The 11,064-nt window shown below is 36.8% G+C and overlaps 2 protein-coding genes across 2 annotated transcripts in view; one reads left to right on the top strand and one right to left on the bottom strand.

Moving 5' to 3' along the window:
* Positions 1-229: 229 nt before the first annotated feature.
* Positions 230-3,758, top strand: FAM229B (family with sequence similarity 229 member B). The gene is made up of 3 exons (XM_028104259.2): positions 230-378; positions 2,029-2,167; positions 3,597-3,758. The coding sequence occupies exons 2-3, from the start codon at positions 2,043-2,045 to the stop codon at positions 3,712-3,714; spliced, it is 243 nt and encodes an 80-aa protein (XP_027960060.1). The 5' UTR covers positions 230-378; positions 2,029-2,042; the 3' UTR covers positions 3,715-3,758.
* Positions 3,759-9,345: 5,587 nt separating this feature from the next.
* LAMA4 (laminin subunit alpha 4) overlaps positions 9,346-11,064 on the bottom strand; it is a 146,581-nt gene continuing 144,862 nt past the window's right edge. Inside the window, exon 38 of the mRNA XM_028104167.2 lies at positions 9,346-9,770. Coding sequence (XP_027959968.2) covers positions 9,625-9,770 — 146 coding nt within the window. The 3' untranslated portion in view covers positions 9,346-9,624. The remainder of the gene's footprint in view (positions 9,771-11,064) is intronic.

The following is an 11,064-nucleotide window of genomic DNA, read 5'->3' as shown; positions in this document are numbered from 1 at the left end:
AGAAAATGGGATATAAAATGAGAAGAATCTCATGATTTTGTACAGATTAGACTGTAGGCGTAGAATATAAGTAAATTCATTCATAGATTAAAATATTTCATATCATTGGAGAATGAGGCAGTGAAAAGAATAAGACTGTCAAACAAACTTCAGAGATAATTCTTTGCTGAGTTTCAGCTTGCTGCTGGAGCTATGAATTGTGACATTTTATTCTTTAGCAGGTAGGAAACTATGTGAAAGAATCTTCTGATGTAATAATTTCTGGGTGTCACTGGAACATTTGATCATCATTCCTTTGGCAATTCCAACCTTCTATGGAAGGTCAGTAGAAGCAGTTGATTTATTCACCTCTACAGGAATCAGACTCAGCCTATTTTGGTAAGTCTATGTATCCTTGATCGAATTAGCCAGAACTTGGTATCTACATAAATTAGATAGTTATACTAAACCATAGATTTTACTGTAGTTTTACTAACTTGTCATTGAGCATACCACTTTTTTTCCTTGATAAAGGAAACACAGTCTATAAAAACCATTATATATAATATTCAAATTCCTAAACTTTAATAATTTAGTTTTATTATTACCACAACAAACACTTATTAGGCATAGAATACTCTTCTAGGCATAAAAAAACAGTTATAAGACATATTTCATTTTTCCTGTCTTTTTTTGAACACATATAAATTTATACAAAAGTTATTAATTACGGTGTGCCAGCCACTGTTCTAGGTATTAAGGATTCAGTGAGTGGTGACAAAGATAGGTATGAAAGGTGGGAGGGGCAATGATTAAGTAAAAACATTTACAAAAAATTAGGGCGCTGGTTCTCAACAGGGGATGATTTCTTCCCCTTCTCCACCAGGGAACATATTGGCAATATCTGGAGACATTTTTGATTGTCACAGCTTTGGGGGAGGTGCTATTGGTGTGCAGTGGGTGGACGCCTTGATGCTACAAAACATTCTACAAAGCACAGGGCAACTTCTCTCCCCAACAAAGAGCTATCTGGCCCCAGATGTGCATGGTGTCACAGTTGAGGAATCCTGAATTAGAGTGATAACTGTTATAAAGCCAAAATAGAGAGTGCTGTGAAAACTTCTATAATGGAGTGGTTATGGATGGCTTCTCTGAGAAAGTGAACTGTAAATTCAGACTTAATGAATGAGTTGGTCCTAGCAAGTAAGGAGTGGGGAGCAGTGGGGTAGGGAAGAGTTCCAAGTAGAGGCAATAGTAGGCAGTAAAGAGCTTATTTTATATAGTTGTGTGTGTGTTTGTGTATCATACTTATATCTGACATATACATTATGTTATGTGTGTGTTTGTGTACATATATTTAATAATGCCCAGTAGCATCCACTGGGTACTAATAATTAACATTTATGGAGCACTAACTATGTGTTAGGCATTGCATTTTACATGTATTACCTAATGTAATCCACACTATTACCCTGGAAAGAGATACTATTATTTCCGATTTATCCTTGAGAAGCGTGCTTGGTTAAATACCTTGCTTAGGATTACATAGTCTGTCCAACTCTCCCACTTTCTTAACTAATGTGCTGTAAATGTACAGAGGCGGGGGGTTGAATGATCATCAGGAACAGGATTAATGGAACCTATCATGGAGGATGTGAGGCTCGGCTCTACTTATAAGGAAGAGAAGGGTTTGACAGAGAGGCAGTGGGGAGTGGAAGTAGGAGCTCAAGCTTGTTTATTGTTAACACCCATTTCAAGCAAGCTGGGTTTTTTTCACATAGCAGAAATAGACTTCAGTAATGTTAACCATAGGGCACAGTTTACTTCTACCATCTAATGGCTGTTTTATATTTGTTGCTAGACTTCAAATTGTATGTAAAGGGGAGTTGTGTAATATAGCATTTATATACTTCTATAGATACTTTGAAATGTCGTTTCTATATATCTGTATATAGTTGTGTGTGTGTACAAAATAATAACATTAAAGACTCCAAAGAACTTTCTGAAGACAACTCAACCCAATGCCATTATTTTAACTTTCTGATCTAGGTTTTCAGTGAATTATGCCTTTTCAGTTTGGGACCCAGCCAAGGAGGTTTCCAGTGGAAGGAGGAGATTCTTCAGCTGGGCTGGAATCGGGGCTGAGCTCCAGTGCTGCCTGTAATGGGAAAGAGATGTCACCAACTAGGTAAGGTCTGCTCATCCTGATGACTGCGGAAATGTGTAATGGCTATTATCAATATAAGCTTTAGTTGGTGTTCAATATTAGCAAGAAAAAAATCCAGGACCATTAAATTAATATTAACAAACATTGCTTATGAAATTAGTATTAACAGATTACAGGTTTTCTTAGCCAGTCTGTTTTTGGTACCTTTGTTAAGTCTCAGTGATAGACCAATTCTTTTTTTGGTGAATTTTTAGCTAGATTGTTGTTACGTTGTTGTTGATAGATAGAAGAAAGATAGCATTCATTTAAACAAGCAAACCTTTAGGCCTCCTATATGCTAGGCATAAGGCGACAAATATGAAGAAGACCCCAACCTCAGATTTAGTGTCACTTTGGCTTTGATTCGACTTTTAACAGAAAGATAGTAATATAGAGTATGAATATTTTATAAAACAAAATCATTTTCTGCAAATTGAAGAAAACTATGAAGAATAGGAGTTGTTTCACTTTTCTGCTGCTTACCATAGCAAAACATCAAATATACATTGTTAGATTTCTCATGGCTTAGAAATTTTTAGAACACAGATTTGAGCTTAATAAGGCAGGTACTTTAAAAATCAGAGTTGTTCAAGGATGCACTACTATTTTGGGAAGTACTAAGCACTTGTCTTTAGAAATGTCTGAGGTTAGGTGATTATCTGGTGGGAATGTTGGAAGAGAAATTCAAGCACTAGTTGTATTTTTGGACTAGATGCCATTTAAAGATTCTTTTATTTTTTAAAGATTGTATTTATTTATTTGACAGAGAGAGACACAGTGAGAGAGGGAACACAGGCAGGGGGAGTGGGAGAGAGAGAAGCAGGCTTCCCTGCTTCCCGCTGAGCAGGGAGCCCTATGTGGGGCTCGATCCCAGGACCCTGGAACCATGACCTGAGCCGAAGGCAGACGCTTAACGTCTGAGCCACCCAGGTGCCCCTAAAGATTCTTTTAAACCTGAAATTCAGTCAACATTTGAATAGTGTATGGAATAGCATGTTCAGTTTTATATTTTTCCAAAAATATTCTAGTTTTTAGATCACTCAATTGAAGTGATTTTAAGGTGCCTATATGCATAAATTGCCATAGTATTATCACTATGTTTAGAACTATGCACTTCCCCACGCCCCGCCTTTTTTTTGCCATTTAGCAATCACTGCATACCTTTCAAAATGATCATCCAGAGGGTTATTTTATATTTATAAATTTCCTGTGACTAAATGTATGGCAACAATCACAATTTCTTTGCAACATAGGTCTAAAATGTCTGGCTCATCAGTGCCACTGTGTTATAATTATATTGTGACATTCAAAGCTTTCAAAATGATTTAAAACAGTTGATATGCAAACTTTGCTCCTCTGAAAAAATTTCCTATTTAGTATCAAACCACATGTCATTTGCTCTCTTATTCAGGCAACTCCGAAGATGCCCTGGAAGTCATTGCCTGACAATAACTGATGTTCCTATCACTGTCTATGCAACAATGCGAAAGCCACCTGCAAAAAGCAGCAAGGAAATGCATCCTAAATAGCATCATTAAGCCTTTTGTAGAGGTTTGACTAGGTCAAGGGTAATGGGCCAGTATCATCTTATGATCTGATAAACAAATAAAAGTGGTGGCACCTTTGGATGATGACAATAGTGGAAATATTTTCTTTTAGTAGGAAAAGACACAATGTCTTATAAAATTTGTAGTGATAAGCCATCAGTTATGTTTGATAGATAAGACAGAATAATATTTCACAATTAGAAAGTACTTTAGAGATCATTTTGCTCACAGTGGATCATTAATATCAATAATTCAGGATGAAGGTTAATCCACCTTAATTATCAATCATGAAGGGCCTGTTCTAAATACTTAATGTGTTTTAGGCTGGTTTCTTTTGTTTATATTTGGGTTGCCACTTAGCTGAATCCTTTCACTTGAATACCCTAAGCCAGTTTCTGGCTTGATATCTTTTTTTTTTTTTTTTTTAAGATTTTATTTATTTATTTAACAGAGAGAGAGAGATCATGCGTGCGGGAGAGCACAAGCAGGGGGAATGGCCGGCAGAGGAAGAGGGAGAAGCAAGCTCCTCGCTGAGCAAGGAGCCCAAGGTGGGGCTCGATCCCAAGACGCTTAACCAAACTGAGCCACAGGAGTCCCAATAAATTGTAAACTTTAGAGTTATCTCTAAAAGCAAATAATAACAGAGAGTTAATACCCAATAGTGGAGATAAAATGGAATAAATATCACTCAATCCTAAAGAAGCCAGGAAAAGGGGAAAAAGGAAACAAAGATAATGAATTTAAGCCAAATTATACTGATATTTACATTAATTACAAAAAGTCTAAATACTTCAGTGAATAGGCAGAGATACTCAGATTGGCTAGAGAAGAAGATGCTATCTACTTGAACTTACTTTAACTACTAAGAAACACATAGATTAAAAATATAAAAGGTAAAATAGATATACCATGTAAACATTAATCAAAAGAAAGTTGGAATAGCCTGTATTAGTAATAGACAAGACAATTTTAGAGCAAAGACTACTACCAGGGATAAAGAAAGGCATTTCATAATGTTAAAATGGTCATAACAAATTTAAGTGTTTATGCAGAGCTTCAAAGTATATGAATCAAAAACTGATGAAATTGAAAAGAAAACAACTCCACATTTTAGTAGTTGGAGATTTCAACATCTTTCAACAACTGGTAGAAGAACGATAGTATGGCAGAAACTGTACATTCTTTTCAAGTACACATGGAAAACTCACCAAGAATGACCACATTGTAGGCAACGAGACAAGTCTCAATAAATTGAAAAATAGGCAAAATATACAGAGTATGCAAGTATATTCCACAGTAGAATTAAGTTAGAAATCAAAGAAAAATATCCAGAGAATCTCCAAATATTGGGATACTTAAATGACAGGTTTTCAAATAACCCATGAATAAAGAAGAAATGGCAGGAGAAATTAGAAGAGTATTTTGAGCTGAATGAAAATGGAAACACAACATATCAAAATGGATGACGTACAGATGAATAGTGCTTAGAAAACATTAAATTCTTTCATTAGAAAAGAAGAAACATCTCAAGCGAATGATCTAAGCTTTCACCTTAAGAAAGCAGAAAAGGGCAAATGAAACCCAGAAGAGGCAGTAAGAAAGAAACAAGAAAGACCAGAGAGCAATAAAATAAAAATAAATAATAGAGAACAATCAATGAAACCAAAAGCTGGTACTTCGAAAAGATCAATAAAATTGATAGACCTCAACAGAATTATCAGGAAAAAAAGAAGACACAAACTACTGATATCAGGAATGAGAGTAGAGACATTGCTGTAGATCATAAAGACATATTAAAAGGATAAACCAATAAGTTTTTTACCAGTATGAATTCTTTACTCTTCTAAAGCCTCTGCCTTGAGTAAATGCCTTCCTACATTGCTTACATTGCTAGATATGGGCTTTATGTAAGGGAATATAAACAGGTTTGGGGGCATCATGCTTTCATAACCTTCCCCCAGGTTGACATCAGCTCATTAATCATTCATCTTTAGAGGTGATCATTTTAAAACATATTTTGTTGAGGTGGCCGATTTAGCTCACTGTAAGTGCACTATGGTCTGGCTAGCTTGGCGAGGCACTCAGTGTTGAGTAGCCACCATTACTATACTTTAGGAGCTCCTTGAGGGATTCAGTTGCTGCTTCTGGCTGGTCATATCATGCTAACTTCCTCTTATGTGGGCTTTTCTGTCCTATGCTTTGGCAGATGATAACAGGCTTTCATTCCTCAATCTCATCTACCTCCCATCCCACCCCTCCACCTGCCACCTGAGCCATTCTCTCCTCTAGCAGTGTCCTCTGGGGATGATGTCCTCTGGTGTTGTGAAGTTTAAAAACTGAGTGGCCTTATCCATGTAGCCAACCTTCTCCCCTACTTTTCAGGACTTGAAAGGTTACCAGAGATCTGAGGGAGTGCTTCTTGTCTCTCTGGTGGGCTGTACCATTTTTTCCCTCATCTACTCCCTACATCCTCAGCAATCAGAGATCCCTGGGGCTCAGGGGATCCCAGGTGGAGAGTCAATACCAGATTTTTTTTTTTTCCCCTCAAGAGTCCTAGGCACTTTACGAGTGATTTCACTGGGAGGTAAGGTAAGGGGTAACTTTTATGGAAATTCTGCTTTCCTGAAAGTCACTCAACAAATATGTATTGAGCTAGGTTTATCTAGGTGTCAAGTGCTATTCCATTGCTCTTACAACACATCAGTGAATAACATACACAATTTCATGGAGTTTACATTCTGGATGGTGCCTCATTTTGTTGCCCTTCTAGCCTCTTTATATAGACTGTGTGTGTGTGGGGGGGCATATCGGGGGATTTTTGTGTTATATTGCTGGTTATGCTAAAATGATTTCTCTGAGTCAGTCCTAAAGGAGAAGGGATTGACTCCACACTTCAGATGTGATGTATTTACTGTTTTATGGTCCCAGTTATGGGCTGTAGTCACAGATTTAAGGAAATAGTAAAGACTCTACTTGACACCCTATACTACCATGTTGCATACAAGGATGTGGGGGCCCAGAAAACAAATAGATCTGAGTATCTTCTGAAATACATTCCCTCCCTACAAACTCCAGGCTGAGAATTGAGATGGTTAGACAACAGGCAGGTAGGTGTATTATACTACATCTACAGAATGGGAAATACTAAGTTCTTTTTCTTTCCTTTTTTTAAAAGTGTGTTTATAAATGTGTGTGGTAAACACTTAAAATCATACTTTCAGATAGTTTTATTTTGGCTTCAGCTTCTACTGCTAAGTGCTTGATTCTTTTCATGTTTCCCAATTCAGAATTTTAAGAGAAAATATCTGATTGTTTGAATTCATCTTTTCACACCACCAGATAATGGGATATTGCTTCACTCGGAAGCTGTAGTAGAGTCCTCTTGTCCAATCAGCTGTAGTCGTGACAGGAGGAGATAGGACAGAGGCCTAAATAGGGCTCCTCCCTCAAACTGGGGCTATGGGAGCCCTCCTCATTTTGAAAGGGCTCTGAACTGGCAGGGAACAAAACAAAAATTTGTCAAAATGCTATGAGCACCAACCCATATTTCTCTATATGAAATCCTGATATACTATGTTTAACTAAAAGAAAAAAAATATGACTTTTTTTTCCTCCCTAGACAGAAGCTGGAAGAAGATGGAGTCCCATCTAAGAGCTGAATCAGGCTCTTAAGAATGGCAAATTCAAAGGTTCAGGTCATCTTGGGGTGGTTAGGAGGTATATGGGTCAGTAGCTTCAGTTGATTCTCATTTGTCAAGTATAAGAATGTGAAATACTAACTCTGCAAAGTGGCTTTGTAAACTGTGGAGAAGGTAGAAGAATTTTTGTGTTTTCAGTCTATATATGTGTGTCCATGAGCATGCCTGCTAGAACTACTGCGTAGGTCCAGACAGGGTCTGCAGCTGGGCTGGTTTTGTTTATTTTGTGCTATTGCTGAGAATGAGGAACTAGGTGGCCCTCTAGGATGCTTCTGTGAAAAATCTTTTGGAAAAGAAAATGGTAGGGTGTTTCAGAACCACTTCTTCCTGTTTGGGTCTGATGGAATATTATGAGGGTGCAGTGTGTTTTGAGCACTGTTTCAGTCTGTACTTGATAAGGCTCTAGACTCTTGGATTCAGAGTTTTTAGTTTAGATGTCACATATGGCTCTTAGAAGGTTTTGTTTGGTCAGCCTGGTATTGTGGTTGCTATTGCTTTAATTTAATTAGTTACCAACTGAAACTCAGGCCATTCTGAACCCCCCAAATTTCACATTTCCAACTTCTGTTGGAAGTTCTGGTCCTTTAAGACTTGAGTTCTTTCATGGTGAGAGTTAGCTGAGTTGAGCACCTGCTGGCTTTCTAGATAAGCCTGGCAAGGGCCCTCTTGATTTTGTCAGTCAGATCCTACCAGCTTTACTCCTTTATTAGGTAACTCACTGGCTCTATAGGCATTTGGGTTTGTGACTCCAGCTTTAGAGAACAGCTGATAGCTGGCAGACAGTTCTCTGGAGGCAGGAAGCAAGGGGATAATCATGCTGCCTCTCGTTTTGAAACCTGGCTCTTCGGCCTAGCTGAATGACAGCTGACAATATATCCCTAACTTTTCTAAGTCTCAGGTTTCTCATCTGCGAATGCCACCTCATAGGATTAATGTAATGATCAAATCAACTTTAGCTTATCATGGAGTTTGGCATGCAGTAACTCCTCTATGAATTGATATTAGCTATTTTCATTGATATCTTCAACTTTATTATTAATGTACCTGAGACTAGAGGGTAGCTGGGGAATATATGTAGATATATATGTATATCTATCTTAGATAATAATTTACATATATATTTTCCCCAAGGTCAGAGATTATTTTATTCCCTTAGTAATTCCTCAAAATATTTTGTGCCCCCTTCCCTTGCCCCTAAAAGTTATTCCTTTTACATACCTTTAATCCTATTGCTGTGAGGGCCTATTTTCTCTCATTCTGTCTTCAATGTTGATTATCTTTTCATGTATAATTCTTTTATTTCCGTTTCTGTATTTTAATATCACACCAGCTACTCAAGCTTATTTTTTCTAGACTATGAATATAGACACCTAAGAAAATCATAAAATTAGAAAATACTAGTTGTATGTGGGGAAAAATCTTTTAATAAAAGGACTTTTATACTTTTAAATAGAATTTTATGATTATGTCCTACTTTCTTTGCTGTAATGTCCTTTATGATTCCTATAGAACACACAGTAATATCTTACAGGAGCTTCCCCCTCATGCTGTTTTATTTTTCCTTTAAAGAAATAAAAAAAGTGGTTTAACTCCTTTTTTCTTCTCTAGAAAAAATTAAGTTATGCTTCCATTTTTCTAATAATTTGTTAGAAAGTTACTTTATTAAACCTTATAACTGCTATAAACCTAAAATATTCTTGTTATACTGATAGATCAAACAAAAGTACTAAAAGCAAGCCTGCCATCTAATTCCAGATTTTATGTAAATTAGTAAATGTTTTCAGGATAAAGTAAAGTATATGTCAGATTATTTTGGTATAATTCAATTCAAAGTATCGTCCCTCAAAGAAAGATGAACCTGAGAATCTAGCCATACTTAAAAATGTGCGCCAGTGTTTATTTAGAATCCCTTCTATTTCGTTAGAAACAGGAACAGTAATTTCACCAGCAGGAAATAATACAATGCAAGTAAGTGTGACGCTCCTTTGATTGTTGTTCACTGCAGACATTTTGGATCCAAGGTAAGAATCCAAATGAGAAATAATAAACATCCATTCCCTGACGATTCATTTAAGTCCCGCTCAACTAGATGAAGGCTCCCACTGGGAGGAAAAGTGGCTGTTCCTCCTGGCTGGCTTTGCGTTTCTTTCAGTGCTCTAAAGAACTTTGTACGGGGGCAGCTTTGCTCTGGGTGTCAGGCTGCGGGACAAGAGTTGATGCTCACGGCGCCGCTGACCAGGGCTGCTTTGCTGAAGCTCACAGGGCGCCCGTCAATCACAAAGTGACGGATGCAGCCTGTGAAGGGCCTGCCAGGGGCCAAGCGTGGTGTCAGTAGAGACTCTGGAAAAAGAAATGAAAACAAAGATTGCAGGTGAGCCCTTCCAAGCCCAAATGTCACTCTGGCACAAATACACGTAACAACTGCTCACATCATCAAGATGATTTACATGTCAAAAATGGAATATCGTGATAATTTACTCATTTTCTCAGGAACTTTATCTGCCTTTGAAGTAATGTGAACATGTAATTTTAAAGTTTTGCCATGTTTTCCATGATCAAAGTTCTGAGTGTATTTCAGCTTTCTTCCAGGGCTGAAATTTCCCACTTACATATAAAAATTCAATAGTGAATTTTCAGGATCTACCTATGCTTATGCTTTTTAGAGTTAATGTTGTCTGGGTCTCACTTATTTTGTGTGATTTACTGAGAAAAGGGGAAGGAATTTTAGCTTCTACACTATTTTTAGACTTGGTTAATGTTTCTGTTTAATTTGTATCATTACCCTTCACACTTAAGCCTCCACATTTTTGCCAAGCTCATAAAATATAATGAGAAAATAATGAATTCACATAAGCTGAATTTTAATTTTTCTGAGCTCAGGGTTTAAGAACTATAAATAGGATAATGATAACTAGTCTAGTCTTTGTATGGGCATGGGTGCACTCTCATATGCCAGGGGAACTTTCTCCCCTTGTCTTAATTAGAGATCTAGAAGAAGCCTTATGCTTATTAATTGTACAGATACAATTAAATGTGTTGGATGATAGAAGCAATATAATTTAAAGCAATTTAGAGAGCTTAGAAATATCCTGGAATTAAAATCCGTTTAGTCAAAGCTTATTATTATGTACAAACAGCTATGTGAGCAGTAGCAGATAAAAGATGGAAAACACTTAGAAATCACTAACTCAGGGAGGAACATAAAACAGGACAGCAAATTAAATATCATCAAGCAGCTGTAATAAATTTTCTAAGCAGTGTAAATTAAGACTATGCGGAAGCTTTGTAATGAAAATAAATCATAGAAATCGCATTTCATATTTAGAATGATAATTATGAAGTTTTAGATTTGGAAGGGGCTGAGAGATCACTTCCCTTTGTCTCTAGATCAATATGACTATATATATTCTTCAAGGCTGCTCAGTGTACTTCATCATCAGAATAAAAATAAGTGAAAAGGAACGATTATAAGGGGCAGAAATATCTATTTCTCCTGCCCATTTTGGAAACTAGTTTTAGAACATGGATTTTGATTCTGTTCAAGCTCACCACCCTGTGGTTTACGGGGAACATCATCTAGAGGAAATAATTCATATAGAAATTATGGTCTTCATAATTCACCACACAATTTATT

The sequence above is a fragment of the Eumetopias jubatus genome, unplaced genomic scaffold, assembly GCF_037043125.1.
Source record: "Eumetopias jubatus isolate StellerSeaLion01/CBP00866 unplaced genomic scaffold, mEumJub1_p1.0 scaffold_6, whole genome shotgun sequence".
NCBI classification, from domain to species: domain Eukaryota; kingdom Metazoa; phylum Chordata; class Mammalia; order Carnivora; family Otariidae; genus Eumetopias; species Eumetopias jubatus.
This window is presented reverse-complemented; position numbering and strand designations above follow the sequence as displayed.

Excerpts from the sequence above, each read along its gene's own strand:
- FAM229B (XM_028104259.2), top strand. The coding sequence starts at position 2,043 with ATGCCTTTTCAGTTTGGGACCCAGCCAAGGAGGTTTCCAGTGGAAGGA. Across the intron at positions 2,168-3,596 it reads AAAGAGATGTCACCAACTAG|GCAACTCCGAAGATGCCCTG; the intron begins GTAAGGTCTGCT and ends TCTCTTATTCAG.